At 40.5% G+C, this 22380-nt stretch overlaps 1 protein-coding gene across 4 annotated transcripts; it reads left to right on the top strand.

The window, feature by feature from the left end:
* Positions 1 to 14341: 14341 nt before the first annotated feature.
* aipl1 (aryl hydrocarbon receptor interacting protein-like 1) lies at positions 14342 to 19678 on the top strand. 4 transcript variants are annotated; one of them, XM_073492465.1, is made up of 6 exons: positions 14342 to 14446; positions 16406 to 16585; positions 18427 to 18615; positions 18701 to 18877; positions 18951 to 19092; positions 19479 to 19678. In XM_073492465.1, exons 1-6 carry the CDS (start codon positions 14342 to 14344, stop codon positions 19676 to 19678), a joined length of 993 nt encoding a protein of 330 aa, XP_073348566.1. The 4 variants fall into 4 exon arrangements, with proteins under 4 accessions (XP_073348566.1, XP_073348572.1, XP_073348586.1 ...); XM_073492471.1 differs by having other exon boundaries at positions 14351 to 14446; positions 16430 to 16585; XM_073492485.1 differs by having other exon boundaries at positions 14351 to 14446; positions 19023 to 19092.
* Positions 19679 to 22380: the final 2702 nt, after the last annotated feature.

The raw sequence follows: 22380 nt of genomic DNA, 5'->3' as shown, positions 1-22380 counted from the left end.
CCATTACACAACCCACAAAGCTAAATATACCAAACGCACTGTCTAGACGACAGCTGTGATCTTTGATTTGAAAACTTCAAAAAATATATTTTCTGCTGTGAATCACATGAATTAAAAAACAGAGGAATGCAAAGAGGAATCACTGTCTCACGGCTGTCACTGAGTCCATGTTTGTTTTGGTAAACTTTTGCTCATTCTTTTTTACTTTGTTTTAACCTTTTAAACTGTCCTTACCCCACAACTGACAATTATGTCAATTTAACAAAGTTTAAAGCTGGCAGAAACATAAGATACAAGAAAAGTGACGCAGACGCTCATAAAAATGAACAAATCTGTTGCGATAATCCATCAAAATATTATTGCACAGGAGTTAAATGTTGTAAGATTTATTGTTTCACTACTTATACACACAAATATGGCAGAAAGATGTAAGAAATAAAACTTTGATGTGAAGTGATTTTTATTGACAGTATTCTGTTGCATTGTAAATCACTGAAAACATTAAAAATGTTTTTAAAATGTCTTAAAAATGAGATATGTTATGATCTGCAGACATAAACGAGATACTGTGTGAAAGCCTTGCATCAGCAGTTGTCTCTGCATGATATATATAAATAAAGATATATAACTATAAATAAAACATGCTCAGTGTATTCACAGATGAACAGACACACTCCGGAGGGTTTTCTCTGGTTTCTGTTCAAAAACAGAAAAGTGCAAATACATCTTGAAATAAACACATTGATTTGATAAAAGCATTCACTTGCTTGCAAAAATGGTGAAATGCACAAAAATGTCAGCAAGACGCTCACAAGAATTTAAGTGTAATTGCAGAAATGTCAGCAGCTGAGATGTGGTGAGGTCTGGTTTTCCTCATGCAGTCTTTTTTTTTTCAGGCTTGTATGGTCTTATTTAAAATGTCGGGGATATATCACCATCGTCTTCTGCTTTGTCTCATGCAGCCGGGGCCGCACAGCTTTGATAAATGAACATTTTATTGAAACAGTCAATACTGTAGCTGTCTTCAGAGGTTTTTGTCATATTTAACCGTGTAATGGGCCATAAATCATGAGGACCTACAGTATGAAGAGCACATTACTGGCACCAGTAACTCAGCCTTCGCAGGAACCTAAGATGACTTTTTTCATGGATGTGGAAACACACAGGTGAAAATCCACTCAGAAGGAAAAAAAATGAAGAAAACTGATTTTCAACCCTGCATATCGGATATATTAGTTGTCTAATGGCGAATCAAAGACAAAATCGTCATTAAATGTGTCAAAAAAGGTTTAAAAATCCAATCTGATAACCAAAGTACAGCCAGGGATTGAGAGATTATACAAAGTAGCCTACACCCACTTACCACTGTGCTTAAGCCAGAACGCATCCTGTCTCAAAGGGGCCCCTACTCGTGATGTGTTCTACACATTGCAGCCGATACTTGGCCGGCACCGAGCTCCCAAAATAGACGGCAGTTCCAGATAGGTGGGCTGTGAGGCGAACAAGAGAGAAAGTGGGAAAAAGACAAGTGAGAGTGGGAGGTAGGATAGTGTAACAAAAGGAAAGAGGAGCGGTATTGTGTGTCTGCAATCTGCTGCCTGCACCCTGCACTCCTAATTCACTGTGCATGTCCGTGTGTGTGTGTGTGTGTGTGTGTGTGTGTGTGTGTGTGTGTGTGTGTGTGTGTGGTGACGTCAGCAAAGGTGCTCTTGTCAGTCTGGTGCTCTTCACTGAAGGCCTATTATGTAATACTTTGGAAAGTCTGACCAGTAGTGGCCAGACAGTCTTGTTAAATGGCTGTGATGGCCACACACAGACTGAAAGATACAGTATCACACTATTCTACACACACAGCCAGAGCGATGTCGACATAATAAATCAGAACACAGAGGCCCATACATGTCTATGCGCTGGAGTGGGCTGTGGAGAGTGGAGGCTTACCCAACAGAGTTATAAATAACTGGACGGCCTGCACCTTAAGACAGTTTTGTCTGGGTGGAGGGCGCTCAGAGTTCAATGTAACCTGACAACTTAATCCCTTGTAAGAGAGAGAGGCAGAGGGACTGACTGGTGAACGTGGGGCCGTCTAGGATTTCCAAGCTACTGTTACTTATTAGCACTTGGAGAGGAACAAACATGGGATCTTTTTTGGATACACTTCGGCTTGTAATTCACGTGTGCATACTGTGGTCGCATTCGCTTATAAACGGATGCACATTGTTCTGCTATACTTTTCATCTCACCCTCACATTAAAAGGTTACTGCGGCTTGACTGCATGTTTGGCACCAGGAGGTGAAAACACTTTGCATGATTAAAGAAATTGTTTTTTGGAAATGTTGTCAAGTTTGTTTAAAATCTGTGTAAAAATTCAGGACAGTTGGTTCCAGCTTCTAACAAGGTTTGTCAGCCAATAGCATCTACAGTATGCGCCGCGCACATTGTACTGCCCTAATGTTAGGTAGCTAGCGTTAGCAATAACAATGTTGTGTAATGTAAAATATGAATAAAATTTCTGTTACTACATCTTATTTCTTGCCTAAATGTTTTCAGGAAACATATTTTAGTGCGCTGATTAGCTGTATATACGAAAGTTTCTTACAAGGCGGCCATGTTGGTCACAGATGTGGGGAAGACAGAGAGGGACTCTCTACTCACATCCATGCTACCAAAACAATGAACAGAGAAGCTCAGCTTGTCTCTTTGTTCAAGACGCCATTACAGTACTCCATCACACCTTAACATATCAAATCGTGTTTGCTCCTATATTATTGTTCAAAATGTTATATATCTAACCTTTAAGAAGTGCTAGCAGGCTTTTTTTAACCATCAGACAGCCAGGCTAGCTGTCTGCTAAGCTGAGCTAACCAGCTGCAAGTGGTATCAATTTTCTCATCTTACTTTCAGAAAAAAAGCATATCAAACAAAATAACGATGACTTTAACATATAAAATCAGAACTAAACAAAAAGAGGGCTGAGAGATCATTTAAAAAACTGACCAAGTACATTTCAAACATGCATGAAGCTCACATTCCTTCAGGTTGTGTTCTTCTCACTGTAAGTAGTAAACGTAGACCACCTACAAGCTTCCTCTAATTTTACTCGAGTGAAAAAGTGGAAGCTGAACCCACCCTCTGGTTTCATCCTCTGGATGCGTGCCCATGACCAGAGGCAGCTTTGGGGCGTTTGAAGTGGGAAGGTTCAGCAAGCAAGAACTTAGCTGTAACCACTATTTTCTTTTCTTGGATAGATAGATAGATAGATAGATAGATAGATAGATAGATAGATAGATAGATAGATAGATAGATAGATAGATGGATGGATGGATGGATGGATGGATGGATGGATGGATGGATGGATGGATGGATGGATGGATAGATAGATAGATAGATAGATAGATAGATAGATAGATAGATAGATAGATAGATAGATAGATAGATAGATAGATAGATAGATAGATAGATAGTATGCATGCAAGTGTATAGTGTGTCTGCTCGCCATGTGGGAGCAGGCTGACCTTTGATTTTAGCTGCATGCGACAGCCTCACCAGGATGGAAAAAGTGTGTGTGTGTGCATGTGTGTATCTGGGAGTGTCCCTCTCTGTGTGCATCTCACGCATACTTGAGGAAATTGTCAATAGTTGCTCATGAAGAGCAGGACCAACTCAGCACCGTCCTGCCCTCTGACAGCACATGGTCCATATTAAGGCCCCCGTCAGACGCTGCCATCTCCCACAAGGGCGTGCTCGCCATCAGGTTCCTCCAGTCAAACATCCGCCTATTTCAGTGGTCGTCCTTGGTTAGGAAATGACATTGCGTTTGAAATAGGGCTTCTGAGTGGATAATCTCTCCCGGGAGTGTTAGCAGAGACTTCCAAGTTCACTGGGTTTGTGTTCAGTCATGCAGAGTGTAACAGTGGACTGCGATACTGTAAGGCTGGGATCGATGCATTATTCACATAACTTGGTTTAGCTCCAGAGCTCCAAAGCAATACAGCACAGTCTCCTTTTAAAGATATACAGTACAGTGCGCCTCAAGGTGGCAAGTTACAATCAAAATAAAATGTGCAGAAGTCAATCTGAAGGTTTCACATTTCTCGTGTTCTCATTTTTGTCTCATGTCTCAGCAAGAAATAAAAAATATAATATGATTTATCAATTCTATGAAGACTGTACATCATGACTAAACAAAAATCTTTTTCTGCATCCCCAACTGGGCCTTTCATAAGTTTAATCTCACTATTTTCCATTGTGGAGTTCCTGCTTCTTTTTGTAGCTTCATCCATCTGCTTCCAAACAGGTAGACGATTTATCTTAAGGACTGGGCCAGGTTAAGTGTATTGAGGTCAGACAGGATGGCCCCTGAACAGCACCCGTTTAATCCCTTGGCCCGGTCCAACCAACAGATTAGACCAGCTTGTTGGGGGAAATACTCAGGTCGATCCTGACGCTCTCTGTTGGCTGCACTTCAATCGCATTCAATATCTTACTTCCCCCTCTCATATCCCCGCCGGCCCCGGCAGAAAAGGTCAATACGGCACCGTCACATAGCTTCATCACAGCACAGGACTACTTTAAACAATGAGTAGTGACGGAAGCACAGGCAGGATTTTGTAACAGGATGACTTCATGGACAAAAACCAGAAAAGGACAGACAATGAAACCATAAGCCAGAGCAATTCCATTAATCAAGCTGCCTAACACCAGAACATTGACACAACTGCAGCAGGTTGAATAACAACCACAAAACACAGCATTGAACTATTCTAATTGAATTTCAAATGGGACATACCTGCTATTTGACTGCATATTCACTGATAACTCAAGGAGTAAAAAAAGAGGTCAAGGCAGATGGAAATGAAACATCTTTTTAAAAAGTTAACAGTGCTTTAAACACTTTTTTGAAAATTTGCAGCTAAAAGAGCTGCTGCAGGCGATGGCAGTTACTCGTCTCTGTTGTTTAAAGATTTGTAAAGTGACGTCAGTTAGGAAAGTGTTGCTATAGATAGTTGAAGCATAATACATGAGACTGGGTCAGAGAGGTGGTACAAAGAAGAACACCTTCATTACAAAGCTAATGGATCTGGGCTTTGCATTTGTCATTAGCTGATTGAAATAGGCATTAAAAGCTGTTTTCTGCCTTATGTGGAAAACTTCAATGCATCTGGTGCTAGGAAAGTCTGTTTACTGCAAGAATTGAGTTGGTAAAATGACAATAAGTTGTATTGCCTTTAATGTTTCTGTCCATGGTTTCTGTATCTCCATCTGTATTTGGGTTTCTTTTACATTGTGTTTATCATCCAGGTGGTAAAAAAACCTTGTTGTAAGTAAATAGCAGGATTAGGTCTGCACAGGTCAATCAGCTCTATTAACCCACAGCAGGGGCGCAGGAGGATTTGCCTTGTCTATGTAAGTGTCTCATCAAAACAATACTGTCATTTACTGCTGACACCATTGACAACTTAAGAGACATTACAGCTACATGTATGATTTCTCTAAAATAACCTCTTGAACCATAACCCTGCCCTTAAAATCAAGAGGTTAAAGGAGACATTTTTCCTTTCCTTCAGTCTTTTATATAGGACAAGTTAATTCTGTGACTTTGTGACATCACATGACATTTATACCTAGCAGCTAGTTTGGCATGTAAGAATTAATTAAGCCCAGCTGCTCTGTTGTTGATAGCGGTGCTGGGTCAGGCGTGTGTGAGCTGACCAATCAGAGGAGACTGGGTATTCGGGAGGGGGGGGTCTTAAAGAGACAGGAGCTAAAACAGAGCGTTTCAGACAGAGGGGGAATACAGAGCTGCAGCACTGGACAGTGTGAGAAAACTGATGTGCTTTTGGGCACTAATGCGTGTAAACCTATTCTAGTAGTAACCCAAAATACAATTATGAACCTGATAATGAGCATAATATGTCTCCTTTAAGGAAGCTATAAAAATGATGCCTTAATGGGATTATATAAGGGTGGAGTGTGATGAAGTTCTGCAGATGGTTATGTTCATTGTGCGGATGTTTACTCAACTATACTTCTCCAGGGATACTTAGCTCTTAAAGAAACACTGATCGCACATGTTATACTGTATTATACAATATACAAAACGAGGAAATTCTGCTCAGCCCCTGAAAACAGTTATATAAAAACAACCAGTAAGAAAATCTCAGTTTGGGCTCAGACCCTCTACTTATTTAATAGAAATCCTTGGTAACAAACTAAAGATATAGGTTTGAAACTATGTGGATTTTTTTAAGGCTTATGAAAGATAATATCATGTCGCATCGAGGGAAGTGTTTTTGAGACTTGACGCATGTTAGGGCCTAAAAGCTAGGATATCTTTGACAGTTGCTATTTTCTGTAATTATGGTGTCTCTTTTAAGTCCCCCATTTTTATGACAGAAATATATCTTGTTACTTAAGGTTGCAGCTAAAAGTACAAGTACACCAAAACATTGAAAGAAAAGTGTATGAAGTGTATAAACTGTGATCTCAAGCAAGTGGTTTGCATTTTGCGGGGGATGGATGGCTATCATTTATCTATCAGCCCCCACTTCTACCCCAGAATATTCCCCCATAGCCAGCTGGTAACCCTGGGTAACCCAGCTCATGTGATAGTGTGAACTGCGAAGGTGGCTGTGTCAGCAACCATGCTGTGAGTCTGTGTGTGTGTGTGTGTGTGTGTGTGTGTGTGTGTGTGTGTGTGTGTGTGTGTGTGTGTGTGTGTGTGTGTGTGTGTGTGTGTATTCAGTTGAAGTTATATCCCCCTCTTGTTGCACATCACAGACCTCGATCCAATATTTCCTGTGCCACAGAGGGCACCTTTGCATTAGTGTGTGCATAAGAAACAGAGAGCCGGTATGTACTGTATGAGCGCGTTTATGCGTCGTGTGCATTTGCCCTTTGTCCTGGCTGCTATGTGTTCTGGTATGTTGCTAAAGGTCGGGGCCAGGCGGAGAGCAGGACGGCAGGGGCCCGGTCAGGGGGAAGCTGTGGCTGGGGAAGAGCCGCAGAGCCAAAGGCCAGCAGCTCTGACGAGAGCGGGGATTAGGACGTGAATATCAGAGGAAAACAATCCTTGTGCACAGGCTAAAAGATTACAGCCCACAGAATGCAAAAGGAAATAACCAGTTAGTGAGCTGAGTATTTATAATCTTCCTCCACGGGGATGGCATCGAGTAAACCTGTAGGTAATTTATGATGCAATTGATGTGCACACCTCGGGAATCTGAGTTTATGTGTAATTCCAGAAACTTCTCGCCTGTCGTTACCCACTGCATGACTTCACAGGACTCCAGTGCAGGCTGTTCCTGAGAATTTTGCAAGTCAGGACAGCTACAGCGCCCACACACACACACACACACACACATACAAACACACACAAAAACACACACATAATGAGCTATCCAGCAGCCCTCCTACTGGTCAGAAGAGGTACTGCAGGGTGCTCTGTCTCAGTGGTTTAGAGAACAGAGTCTCTGACCTCTGACCTTTGCTTGGGCTTGTGGGCTGTTTTGCACATGTCAGTGTTGTGCTTCTCTGCATGAATAACTTGAATGTACACAGGGATGAGAGTGGATATCACTGTTGGTTGAATATGGAAACACTAATATATCTATTTTGCATATACAGTAAGTGTAAACCTACAATGATGTCACCCATTGATTTGTTGATTACTACTTTGAAGCCCTGAGTTTGGCATTACGGCCATTTCCATCTTGTTTTTTGTTTTTTGTTTTGTTATTTGGGAGGGTTTAGCCAGAAGTGACTAAATTTTGGACCAAAGAGTTGGTGGTCACCTTGGTAGGGACTTATCACAAGGTAGCCACACCCTAAAACATACCATCCTTTATTATTGTGTATTTTACTCTCAGTGGGACCATAATTTACTAAATGAACATCATGCCGTATAGAAGAAGGCCAGAAACTCGCAATTAAGACCATAAAGTCAATAGGAACTGTTTGGAGCTGTTTGCGTAACGTTATATCGTCAGTACATCGAAATAACTTGCAAATGGAGATTTATTGCAGCACTAACAAGCAGACTCAACAGGATGGCACTCCATAACAACAAAACATTGACCCAACGCTACCAACCATGCCGCTACATTACCATGGCTATGCACTTCTTGAGTTCTTAAAGTGACACACTACAAGGTGTAAGGAGCGAGCCACACAGAAAGTCACACTGACGTGTGGCTCTAAACAAGCTCCAGCTCTGTTAGAGGTAATAAACCAAGTGAGAAGAAGGGTCATTTTCTCATAAGCTTACATACAATCCCACTTCTTTTTGAAACCAGTGGAGTTGCCTCCTGCTCATCAGAAAGAATGCAGTTTTAAAGCACTTCTGCATTGGCTTCACTTTTCACAACCTCCAGCCACATTTTATACAGTCAGTGGTGAAAAATCTATTTTGTTATGTTTGTTTGTTAATCCGGCCGTAGAAAAACATTAACATGTTTTGAACTTTACGACGTGTTCGGGAGGTTCTGTTCTGTGACCTACAAGGAAATTGAAGTTTAGAAATATGTGCTAGTGGAACATTTCATATCACGAACACCTGTGTTATGAATGCCGTAGATATAATGAGGTGGATGCATACCAACAAGGACCAGAAGAGTCTCATTTACCCGTAACTTATCAGACACGTTGTTCGGGGCTTAGCCGAGCGGGTGATTGTTCAAATTCCACAGACATCTGTAATCTATGAATGGAAGTTGTGTGCACAGCTTTGATCCATTTTGGTCACTGTGATAAATAAGCCATACGCACAGTTTAAAAAGTTGAATAGAAGATCCAAATACGAAATCCCCTGAGCCTGGAGGATATGACTGGCTTGATTGAACTGCTGCCATCTCACTTATCCTTTTCAAATCTTTGGAGGAAATATGAGGGATGGACTGGAAATCTTAAGAATTTCACTTCCTCATCCAGTGGAGTAGAAGAGTAAGAAGGAATACATTTTATTGTTCTCATTCATCATGTTTTGTCCTTATGAATGACACAGTGTGGTGAAATCTGGACGTTTACAGTATATTAATGCACTGCCTCATATGACTGCAGTTGCAATGTGACGTCAAAAAGCTGTAATTGGATAGAAGAAAATGTTAACTTGCTTAATGAATATTGACTTAAAACATTAGTTAATGTACTTGTTTGATGATGTCCTTCACTTGTTTCTCTTTTTCGATAAAGAATTGTATTTTGTTGTACACTTGGACAGCTTTTCCCCCATTTCTATTGGTGAAATATAACTATACAAAAAGACAGGACAATTGGATGTTAAAAAATACAGACAATAGGACAGTACAGTACAGTACAATAAACAGTTGAACTGGAAGGTTGAGTTTGTAGGAGTTGGTACAGTTGTACAGCTGTTACTCAGCTTCCTCACCTGTTCCAGCAAGCTTTCATAGCTTGTGACTAACGGCAAACCATTGACTGGTATTCAGTGACTCAACCACAACATAACGAAATGAAAATCTTACTGGATGACTTTCAGTAAGAAGAGAAACATATTCAAGTGTGTATAAACCAATGCTGCATAGATGCTTCAAATGACAGTATTGCACATGATATTGCACAGACAAAAATGAACAGGTGAGTTGATGTATGGGACAGTGAATAGGTGCAGGAAGTATTGCACAAAAGTTGTTATGAGGTATTGCATAGTCAGGTTCTGAAATATCATAAAGGAAAGAGGATGGACAGATAATTTGAACATAGAGAGAAAAATCATGTAATGCAAGTAAAGTAAAGTAAAAGTCAAATTAAGTGTAATCAACTAAATTTACTCAAAACGGTGACAGACAACTTTTAAAATTCTCACCTCGTAGTGTTCCCCTGTGGTATTACTGTTGCGAGAGTTACCAAAATGGCTACCGCTAGCAGCCTGGCTACTGTCAAAAGCAAAAAAAACAACCATAAGAATCCCAATTTGATCTCAAAATCCTGATCTTAGTGCTATGAAAAGGCAGAGTCAAACATCAGGTTGTATAAATAAGTGCACAGGTTTTGTTTCTTACTGATCTAGCAGAAAGAATGCCAGATTTGAACCGTCTGAAGACCCAGTGGTAAGAGGAAACACATCAGCAGGGGAACAGACTTTGACACAACACCAGGGTGCTCTCCCTCAAGTGAATACTCATCTGTCCTCTCCTGTTTCACCTAGATTTCTTTCATTTTCCCTCTTTGCCTTCTTGGCCTCCTCCATAAGCGGGTACTTTTTCTTTTGCAGTGTAGAGTGTAGTTATTTCCGTTGGTCAACCGTTACCTGGGGATAGCGACCGGGGAAAACAATGCCTTTTCCTGTTTTGGTTGCACAATGGAAGATGTGTCTTGTGACGCAATGAGTCCCTCATTTTTGTGGAAAAAATCAAACCCGGTGGACAGACAGGTGAGATTTATAGTAAACTGGATTCTATTTGTCAATGATTTAACATCTTTGCAGGATTTTAATGCTGTTGCTGGTCATGATGGTGCTAACTGTAACCACGTTACACACAATACGGTCACTTACACATGTTACAATACACATAAAACTTACCGTTAAACAATATTCTTATGGTCATTGTAAGACAAATAAATGTATTGGAGTATAAAAGTAAAAACATAAAACACTTTTCAGGGCTGCAAGGTCACACACAGACACACACACACACACACACACATACGCATTTGTGTGTGTGTGTGTGTGTGTCTGTGTGTGACCTTGCAGCCCTGCATCGTGACCTCCACACTGCTCTTTTGGCATGTTCCTCTGCCTTTTAGATCTGCTGTGTCAGCTCTGTGTCAATCAGAAGGAAATATTCTCTCCCTCTCTGTCTCTCTTTTTCTGTCTGTTTCTCTCCCCCCTCTCTCTTCCTTGTTCTCTCCCTCGCCTGCTCTGAGCCTCATTTCCCACAGCGGCAGCACAAAAGGTTTACACATCCATAAACATTATGCTATGTGCGTATATGTTGTGCGTCATGGAAGGAGCCCTCCCCTGTGCGTTATGTATATGAATGAATGGCTCTTACACAGGGAACGGCTCCTCCCCAGGAAATCCATGACTGTACTTTCCAGAAATAGAGTATGACTTGCTGAAAGTGGAACTAATGCATCAGCGAAGGGTTTCCAGCAGGGCTAAACATGATGGAGACCGAGGTGTACCTCCCGCTGGCAAGACCGCTTGTAGCTGAACCTGTTCTCAAAGACGCGTGAGCACGCAGTCCAGCAAACTGGCACAGTGGATTTCCCACGCTACAGTGTACATGCAGCATATTCAGATGTGCATGCATGCATACGCACACAAATGCACCCAGACACGCACAGGCAGAGCGGTGGAGAAAGGTGTAGGCGGTGTGACGCAAACAATATGAGTCACTCTGACACAAAGCCCTGCGTTACAACACACACCATTGTTATAGTATTACCTTTCCAACAGGTTGGATGGATTGTTGCCTTCCCTCCCCTCACTGGTGGGAGAAATGACCAGAGTGGAGGAAACAACTTTAAATTACCAAACTGAGACCATGATTCAGCACAACACCTCATCTTTTAGGTGTATAATTACATACAGAGGTCCTACAATGAAGATTAATCACACTGTTTTACTTTTATTTTTAACTCACAGATATGATAATGATGTAAAAGGCTGTAACTATAGCAACACAAACCTGTCGTCCAAGAGAAGCAAACCCACCATATGCCCAATTTTCCCACAGAGAAGCATGGAGGAGGAAAATCCAGAGAGAGGTAGAAACAGTTTACCTCTTCTTTAAATTATTCAAGCATGCAGTTAGTAGCTGCGTTTACATGGACCTTAAAAATTCATGAATAATCAGAATAAAAATGCCTCATGTAACCACCTCAATCCGCAGTGATTTAACTTTCAATCTGACCGAGAGGGGTGGTGTGAACCTTTGAAAATCTCTTCAATAGAAAAATATACATATAATAGCACATAATAACCTCCTCTGTTTCTGTCTGGCAAGAACGCTGGAAGGCAGTCATTCATTCATTCATTCATCGACATTCAATGAATGAGTTAATTGAATTTTCTCAATAAAGAAAAGAATATTATTATTATTCATCTTCCCGTGTTTCTTTCCTGTATTTCTCACAGCAAGTGGAACCACTCTGCGCACATCAAACAAGTTCTGATTGAATTCGTTTGGGCCTTGAAACACACATCTTATCTGATATTTAGTGTGAATATAACAGTTAAGTTGGAATCGTTAATCAGAATTATTTCAATCGGATTGAGGAATTATTGCCCATATAGTCACAGCTGTTGATATTATAATGATACTGCTCATGAATCTTCCAACTCACCCTGCTGCCACCTCGATTGTGTCCTCTCAGATGAAGTGTATTTGAGTATCCCAGTATCACACATAAACGTCTCATCATTTGGGCCCGACGTGATCAAGAACAGAAGGGCCGACTCCTGCTGCACTGCCGACCTCCTCCACAAGAGAGCGTACAATCTGTTCACTGCCTGTGCTTGGAGAGCTGCCAAGTACATACCAAACTGTTGCCCAATCCTGTTTGTCACATCAGTGGAAAAAAAAAAGGCAAACTTGACAGTACATTGCAGCACTTTCCAGGGATATAGAGGACTTATTTGAATAGAGATAAGACAGCAGCCTTGCCTGATAATTCATGATGAAATATTCCTCCACATTGCTTCACAGAGGAAACACAGAGCTGTAAAGTTATACAATTGTGAGCGCTGCCAAGGTTCAGTTATGGGGTTTTCTATTTGTGCAATTAGTCGGGAATAAAGCATTAACACTGGGTAATGTTTGAGAATAATTGCCCCCTCAAACTGCTTGCAGACTTTGTTAGCAAACACTACAGGAGCCTTGGATTACACACACACACACACACACACAAACACAGACACACTCAAACACACACACTGCCCAGATGGGAGACAGATGTTTAATAGACAAGGTCAAGGAGTCCATACAGTAATTGTCTGCTCCACCGTTTCTCAGTATTCTCGGCGTTGTTCAGATCACCACATCCACATAAATCCAGGAAATTTCCTCTGGAATGGAAACCATGTCCTACTCTCACAGACATATTTGTGTTTGTTTTCTCTCTTTCTCCCACTTTCTTTCTCTCTGAAACATACACACACACATTCGTTCTGGTCTCAGGGAATAGTCAGGGGTTGGATTCATGACCCCCACAGACATTTATATGTACACCTCAGACAACAACAACGGAAAAAATGTTTTTTAAAAAAAACCTATCGACTGAAAAGACAATAAAAATGTGCTTAAAACTGTGACTTTAAAGGTGCAACATGTCAGAATTTTAGTTCACAAAAACAAAAATGAACTAAAACAATCAACAAAATGTGAAGAAACAAAAGTATTCATTATGTCAACACATCCATGTATTGGTTTGAAGAGATGTCTACTGAAGTTAGCACGCTAACCAGCTATCCCTGGCCCGATAACTGACCAAACAAATAGGGGGCAGCATATCACCAGAATTACCGCTAACTGCTGTTAACACTAGCTAGTTAGCCCAGTTAGCCGTGCATTTAGCAGTTCGGACTGGGAGCTCGGGGTCTGGGGAGCAGGGGAGTGTTAGCGTTTACACCACTAGCACAGGAGCTTTGGACTCCAACAGGCTGAGGCTAGCTGGTTAGCATGATAACTTCAGTAGATATCCCTGCAACACAATACACAGACACCATAATGTCAAAACTGCTATTTATTCACATTCTGTTGATAATTTTAGTACATTTTTACATTTTTAACCAAAATTCGTACACATTGCCTCTTAAAGGGAACTGCTATATAAACATAATGTGTTTTGTAGTGTTTAATTTTCAAGTATTACACATTAAAGTTGGTTATTTTGTCTCCTTTAATAAATATCATCTAGAAATGTAATTAAATAATGTATTCACATTGACTCAACATGAAAAACTTACTAAACTTATTGCATCTGACGTTCACTTATCGAATAGAATTAAATGGTAAGTTTACGCCCAATTAAAATACTTCAAGTCACTGAATTAGGCAAATTGTACAAGCCACTCCTTCCAAAAACTGAATCCACTTCACGTTTCTTTCATCCTGAATCTGTTTCTCATCCTTTCTGGATGTTTCTGTCGTCTGACAGCATTCAGAGAAAGTGCTGATGACGAGAGATGATGAAACGTAAGGAGAAGTTTCTAATCTCATTATCCCTATCCCGACCTAATCCACCAGGAACAACACCTCCGAGTCATCCACACCCTTTTACATGTGTTGTACTCCACACAACATACAGACAGACCTAATCGTAAGATATATCTATGCATGTTAATATAAGGTGACCCATATCAATAAAGGAAAAAAGATGTCGGACATGCAGGATACGATGCTGATGGGTTTGGAGGGGATCAAGAAAACCATTCTGCATGGAGGGACCGGAGACATCCCAAAACTCATCACGGGGGCAAAGGTACTGCAGGCCTTCACTGCTTTATTTACACTGACACTGACACTGACTTTTTTAATAACTTCCCCATTAGTTATAGACTAAGGAGTTTGAATCCACAGCTACGTCACTCATTTCAGACAAATATCAGTTTTGTATGGTTTCTCTATTGGACCAATTTCAGAGGATGATTAAAATATTTCTCTCAGAGTTTTAATGTTCTAAATCTAATTAGAGTTGAACATCCTGTGTGCACTTGATTATCACACTGTGCATCACATGACCTTCATCAAAGAAGACAGAACAACAGTCTGTCTAGACTTTGGTATAATTGTTGCAAAGCATTAAAAAATGAGAGGAGGCTCCATTTTCCTGTCTTTGACTATAAATTGTGTCGACTTAACATAGATATGCAATTTTGTTCTAATAAATTATGTTATATAGGATCAATTCAGCTGTGTGCTGTATGCACACAGAGCACTTAGTAACAGGGTATTTACAAGAATGTTCTTGGCCTGCTGAAAAGCAGAACCGTGATATTTTCTGTACAGGTTTGAATGTTTTTTTCTTGTTCAGTATGCATGGTTTCATTACTTGAGATTTATGGATTTAATTTTTCTAATCATTTGTGCCACTTTTAAGCTAGTTCAACTGAACAAGATGGATGAAGAGAGGCACATTCATGTTGTTGCAAAATCCCACTGGCAGCCAGTAGAGGCTGATAGAGGACATAAATCACTCAATGCTCCTTTAATGAGAACAATATTTTCACAAATGAATCAATACTCTCTGAACCATCTGTGTCAGGTTTGCAAAATAAGTCTAACCTTAAGAATCCTGTTATACAACTTGTGTGGTTATTTTTTAAAGAACAAAAGCTTCAACTTCTTTGAGAGATTAACCTTTTCGAAAAATGTCATATTTATTGGAAATCTACTCGACTGCTCTTGAAGGTTGTCTGATCGTGTTTGTCATCATCCCAGGTTTATAAAATCGGCCTTCGCTTATACTGGCGCTGTATATGAGGGAGCTGTTATCATGAATTATGGAAGAAGCTCATGAAAGCAACACAGTGCACACCCAGTTCTGTTTAATGGTTTCACTTTCCTTGGACGTTATACAACCATTCAACCTCGGCATGCCTGCCCTTCCTCCTGTCTGTCTGCCCTGTTGAGTAACTGAGCTGTGAGAAGCTGCTGACATAGCATTTTTTGTTGAGACTGATGTTCATTTGTGTTTACTCCCCTGTTACAACATGTTACACTTTGTCTATCAGCGACTGTTGGCTTGAGACAGCTTTCCCTCATGCAATTTAATTTTATGGTGTTTGTGATCACCTGCATTTCACGCACCAACTATTCGGCCTTTCTATGAAATGAAGTCACTTCTAAAGCTGCCACAGCTGTTATTAGTATTTTCCCCCAATTTATGTCCAATTTATTAACAAGCCAGCTTTATGCCGCTCTTTTTGTTTTAGTTTTCAATTTAGTTTTATTTATTTGTCCATTTTTGTTGTAAAGGAAAGGGAAGGCAGATAAAATCTAAAAAAGAAAACATGCATATCTTTTACATGTCTGATCACATTGTAAAATGTAATTAGCTTCTCTTGGAATAAAATAGCAATATGTTAAAAGACAAAACAAAATCATTTTTCATCAAGATCCATGCATTATTCCATGAGATATGAATAAAAATCTCTTGAAAAACAATCTTGCAGTGTCAAAGAAAGTCAGAAAAAATTCCTGGATCTGTCCCTTTATCCGGATCACCACCAATTCTTTCTTCTATTCTTGGCCCGAGACCCATCCTCCAACAAAGTCTCATGGAAATCAGCAGTTTTTGTGTAATCCTGTTGACAAAACAACCAACCAACAAATGGTCACAGATGAAAACATAAAATCTTTGAGTCTCATGTCATATACAGACAAAGACAAAGTCAATAAGCACAGGTTTGTATTCCATCATTTGACTTTTTTTCTCCAGGTGACCTTCCACTTCCGCACCCAGCTGTGTGATGATGATCGTACGGTGATAGATGACAGCAAAGTGGTCGGGACGCCCATGGAGATAGTGGTCGGCAACATGTTTAAACTGGACATCTGGGAGACCCTGATGTCCTCCATGAGGATCGGTGAGGTGGCTGAATTCTGGTGTGACACCACTGTGAGTGCTAAAAAAAATTTTTAGCAAACGCCAACTGCTTTGTGTTTTAATTTGTTGCTGTGTTACCTTGTTTTGTTTGAGAGCACAGTACAATAGAATAGAAAACAAATCATCCATCTATTTATATGTATGCATATAATGTATACTAGAGGTCAAATTAAATTAAAATGTACTACTTTGGCTCTAGTGCAGCATGTAATCTGCAAAGTAACTAGAAACTAAAGTTATCATATAAATGTAATAGAGTAAAAGTACAATATTTGCCTCCAAAATCCAAAAAGTAGCAGAAAATAGAAATACTAAAGAGAAGCTCAAGCAGGCTTGACAAGTAACAGAATACGTGTAACGGGATTACGTAATAAGGATACAACAACAAGGTAACTGTATTCCATTACGGTTACAGAAGTAAATATGTAATCTGATTACAGATACATTCTTCACGACAACACTTCATGAGTCTCACACAACATCACTCTGGTCTTGAGTGAAACCAAATACATAATATACACTTATGTATTAAGATTAAATTAAGTATATTCATATTTATTATCCATATGTTTGGTATTGAGGTAATCAATAAGGAAAGTAACAAGTTCAAGTTACATTACTTTATTATTGTGATACTCCTGTGATACTTCATTTTTTTAACAGATTATACGTAACTTCATTGGAATACACTTTTCAAGTAAACCTCCCAAACCTGGGTACAAGTACCTCAAAAAGTACGGTACTTGAGTAAATCTACTAAGTTAAGTTCCCTCGGTGCCAGTTACATACATTGTACATTTATAGCCCAGACCAAAATCACAATATATTCAACTCTCCTGTCCATAAAAAAGAAAATGAACACAGGAGCAGATAATAAGAGAAAATGCGTCACTGTCTGGCTGCACAGAGCTAACACAGAGCAGAACGTGGATCAACAGGCTGCAGTGGAAACACCCACATAATAGTAACACAAATGGTTTATAACAAACATTCACAACAATGTCTCAGGGACATCTGATTCACTTTCAGTTTATTGTCGCTTTGAATTCCCTGCATATTTTCTTCATGAGTAATGTTTTGTCTTGCTGAACGTTGTCTGTGTGTGTCCTCTTCCTGTTATAAAAGCTGCTGTCTCATGCAGATACCTGGTCAACAAACACGTATATGCCCCCGTATCAGAGACAGGTGTTATGAAGCAAAAACACTTCCTCTGTATATGTGTTAAAGTATTTGTGTCTTATGTAAGCTATAATTTGTTATGTCTGGTCTGGTGTGTGTGTGTGTGTGTGTGTGTGTGTGTGTGTGTGTGTGTGTGTGTGTGTCAGAGACAGATGGGTTGAGGCATACTGTCATTAATCTGCAGCAGCCTCACTTTTCCCTAATCGGCTCTGATTCCTGCTGAATCAGCACCACTGACTCCCCTCCACTCTGATTAGATGTGATGGGGCTTAGAGCGTTTATTCACCCCTCTGAACAACATGGCTGCACCACACAGTCCCTTGCATATGTTGTGCAGTATTACTCCCATCCAGAGGAGGGCAAAGTTGGCATGTTATAGGAGGAATTAGACTGGAGATAATGTGATTTCAGTTTAAATTACAATGAATCTTTAATATATTTAATGTCAAATTAATCGGTAATAAATAAAAAGGTAACAAAATGTCATCTGTAATCACAAGATATGAAATACTTGCAATGCAATGATCACTTCAGTGGGAAAATGAATAGCCAACAATGGAACAACTCATGAGATTAGCAGTAGCAGTAACATAACAGTGAGGCAAGACGCTCATTATGTAGGCGTTCTACTTCTATGACTCTCTTTTAAATATTGACTCCTCTCTCCTATTCAGCACACTGGTGTTTATCCGCTTGTTGCAAAGAGTATGAGGCGCATCGCAGAGGGCAAAGACCCAGTCGACTGGCACATCCATACATGTGGTATGGCCAACATGTTCGCCTACAGCAGCCTGGGCTACGACGACCTGGACGAGCTGATGAAGGAACCACAGCCCCTCTACTTTGTCCTGGAGCTGCTCAAGGTGAGAAAGGACAAGAGACGTCCACACGGATCTTTAGAAAACTGAAGAACAAACTCCCATATATATGTATGTGTGTGATTGGCAGGTGCAGCAGCCCAGTGAGTACAACAGGGAGACGTGGGCTATGAGTGATGAGGAGAGGCTGAAGGCCGTCCCTGTGCTGCACGGCCAGGGGAACAAGCTCTACAAACAAGGGAATTACCAAGAGGCCACACAGAAGTACAAAGAGGCCATCATCTGCATCAAGAACATTCAGACCAAGGTGAGTGTGTCGAAAACAGAAATGTATTTACTTCTATACAACAGACGTCCATCTGAACTGCTTTCGACTTCAGGAGAAAGCGTGGGAGGTCCCATGGATGAAGCTGGAGAAGATGGGCAACACCTTGACGCTCAACTACTGCCAGTGTCTGCTGCGCATGGAAGAGTACTACGAGGTCATCGAACACACCAGCGACATCATCAACCAGCACCCAGGTCTGACACCGACATAGACTGATGATGAATTGAGGGGTCATGTAGACATTTTAAAGCAGAAAAAGTTTTCTTTGCTAAGTAGATAATCACATTCCAGACAGTTTATGTACGAGTGTGAGAGACTGTCACGCTGTGTAAGCATTAAAGCCTCGCAGTTTATTCAGCCTTTAATAAGCTGGGTGTGTTTTCACTCTGTGTGTGTATGTGTATTTTTAAGAGTAGCTGTAAAATCTATAAAAGTCTGACCCTATAAAAGGTTTTCATAGATGCACATGTGAATCTAACTAGGCTGTAAAAGACACACTCCTGTCTTGTTTAAAACTATAGATGTCCCTCGCATGAGCTGCTGCTGTCAAACATGTATGTGTTTGTATTATGTCCTGCAGGTGCGGTGAAGGCCTTCTACCTGCGAGGCAAGGCCCACATGGAAGTCTGGAACGAGGCGGAGGCCCGGCAGGACTTCAGCAGGGTGCTGGATCTGGACCCGGGCATGAAGAAGGCCGTGAAGAAGGACCTGGCTGTGCTGAACATGCGCATGGAAGAGAAGAACCAGGAGGACAAGGACAAGTACAAGGGCATGTTTTGATCGTGAGAGACTGCAGAGAGGACAGAGGATCAGGGAAATGACGGGTTAAAGAAGAGTGAAGTTGTTAAAGATGTTATATGTAACTTTTCTGCATTTAAGTGTCTAAAAGCAATTTAAAAAAGCATTGTGTACTTTCCAATAAAGTTCAAATCCAGACAAATCTGTAATTTTATTTAATGGCTATCTGTATTTCTAACTTATGGGAAAACATCAGATGCTGCATCAGAGCATGAGAAAGGAAGTCAGGGAACGTTACTAAACAAAAGGTGCAGAAAAATGTAGTACATTACCTTGTCTGACAGATTTTCATCTGCACTGGTGTTCTGTGAAGAAGACAACAACTCCCATGATCCCCCAGTACTTCACAACATCATGAAACTATGTCTTTTGCTTTTCATTGTTTTGATTTAGAGACTCGTAGCTGCAGAAATCTTCATGACCACCACAACTTCACTCCCATGAGTGTGAAAGTCCAATAAAATCTGTTTTATTAGATCAAGTGATTGGGGTTATAATAAAGGTTATATAAACATCTTACTTTTGGTCTGTCTCAATCCTAATTGTTACAATCTGTGTAACTTTAATTAAGGATTTTTCACATGCATAATTTTATTCAATTTGCTGATATTACATGAAATTCTTTGAATGGCTGTTTGTATTGCACTATTTTCATGTCTTTAGCCTCAAGATGTACCTAAATGCAAATACATGATGCATTAATGATTGTTATCAACAATTTTCAAAAAACTAAGACCATAGAAATAAACAAAAACAAAAAAATAAAGGGTTTATTGACCTTAAAGGTGTAGGCTGAAGCTTTAGCTACCCTTGTGTAAAATCACATCAAAACCAAGTCAGTTTTCTAACTCTTGTAGGCACACTGCCCTCCCACAAGGTGGAGCTCTGACTACAATTATTTCTCTGCTTCAACCTGATGGAGAACCGATCCTGAGTCTGAAGAGTCTGGGGGCTAATACAAATAAACGAGCGGTGTTGCTTCCTTCTTTTGTTTAATACAAAGCAGGGAGGGACAAAGTTTGACAGTGAGGATAGAGAAGAGACATAAGATCTGACTAATACATCTGAGAAATGCTTACATTTGAATGCACTTGTGTTTGTGTGCTGAGATAAAATATTAGATCAGTAGCATTATGACATCACAGTGGGAAGTCAGTTTCATTCAGGGAATCCCCACTCATCACTGCATTGGTTCCCCCCTCCCCAGGTCACAGTGCAGTGTAGCAGTCACTCTGGGAAATGAGGCTGAAGCTAATGCACCAGTCTAATGATGAGGAAAATCAATAAGAGGATATCACAGGAAAAAAAAGGAAAAAAAACACAGAGGATCGTGATTAAACATTCAAGTCATATAGCTTCCAGCCCTTTGAAACCATCCTTACTAATGCAGCCATGGCTGATCTGATCTGAGGCAGGTGAACAGGGGGACTAAAACTGTGTTTTTTTTAAAAAAAAGACTGCATTTAAAAGACAATTTGTGTCTTTTCAAATCCAGTTAAACATTTTCTTTATCTACACACCTGAATATCCACAAAGCTATTTAGAAAACTGACGCAGAAAGAGTTGATTTATGATGTCGGGCTGTGCCATTAGAAACCATTGTTGTCACCGGCTGGATTCTGCATAGCAGCACAAAGCGCCGCTGGCTCACCTCCATAAACCACTGGTGCTGATGTTGAGGAGGAGGAGGAGGAGGAGAGGGAGGAGGAGAAGGAGGAGGAGGGGGCTCCGCACCAGACTGCCCTGCTCCATCGGGAGATGCATCAAGTTAGTCAGAGAGGCCAATTTCATACCGGCAGTACGACGATGGAGTTTTCAAATTAAAAACCTGTTAATGTCAGAATCTGGAAGGAACCATGGCGTTTTGTTTCTCGTCAGCTAATTTTACTTTTAAATCTTTGCTTTATAGTTTCACTGATTCCTTTCTCTTTCATGTAGGCCAGGCGTACATCATTAGGTGTTTTCTGGTTTTGTGTTGTCTTTTCCAGTGTTCTGTCTCTCCTCCTGTTTTCTTGTGGTCCTCACCAGCCTGATATTCCCTCCAAACCTGTGTTCAGTCTGATTGTCAGCCCAGCCCTATTACCTAACTTCTGCCCTAGTCTGCTTCTCCTCCACACCTGCTCTGCATCTCCCTTATTAGCCTTTCCCTCATTCCAGTGTTTTCCAGCTTTTCCAGCCTATCAGCCCCTTCCCCCGATTTTGGGGATTTTCCATTAATTTCCCTCACCTGTGTTGCACCTCATCCCCTCATTAGGTTTGTTTGTATTTAACCCTGTGTTGTTCCCTCGCTGTTGGTTGCTCCGTCTGTTCAGTTCTCGTCCTCACCCTGTTATCATGCATTCCTTTGTCTTTTCCCTGGGCCTCATGTGCTCCCCGTGTTCACGTTGGATTTATGGTTTGTTCTCTGTTTTTGTTTTACTGTTGTCTGGATTCCTTTCTTTTGCCAGCCTTTTGTTACCTGTCTGTTTGCTTATCTTCTTTTGGATTGCTTGGGCTGGTGATCAGCTTTCATTAAAGCTCGCTTTTTGTGTTGAATCTGCTCCTGTGTCTGCATTTGGGTCCTGTTTTTGCATGTGTGACAGTTTTACTTTGTTTATATTTTTTCTATTTATATGTTTATATCCTTTCTAGCTTCAAACAGTGTTCTGGGGACTTTATTTTCCTCTCAGAAAAGCTTGTGCTCC

This window comes from Pagrus major, chromosome 2 (assembly GCF_040436345.1).
Source record: "Pagrus major chromosome 2, Pma_NU_1.0".
NCBI lineage: Eukaryota > Metazoa > Chordata > Actinopteri > Spariformes > Sparidae > Pagrus > Pagrus major.
Note: the sequence above shows the minus strand (reverse complement) of the source record. Positions and strands in the feature narration are given on the sequence as shown.

Bases quoted from the DNA above. Each gene is read 5' to 3' on its own strand.
- aipl1 (XM_073492465.1), top strand. From the start codon at position 14,342: ATGTCGGACATGCAGGATACGATGCTGATGGGTTTGGAGGGGATCAAG. The intron at 14,447-16,405 runs GTACTGCAGGCC...TTTTTTCTCCAG, and splicing joins AACTCATCACGGGGGCAAAG to GTGACCTTCCACTTCCGCAC. The intron at 18,616-18,700 runs GTGAGAAAGGAC...TGTGATTGGCAG, and splicing joins TTGTCCTGGAGCTGCTCAAG to GTGCAGCAGCCCAGTGAGTA.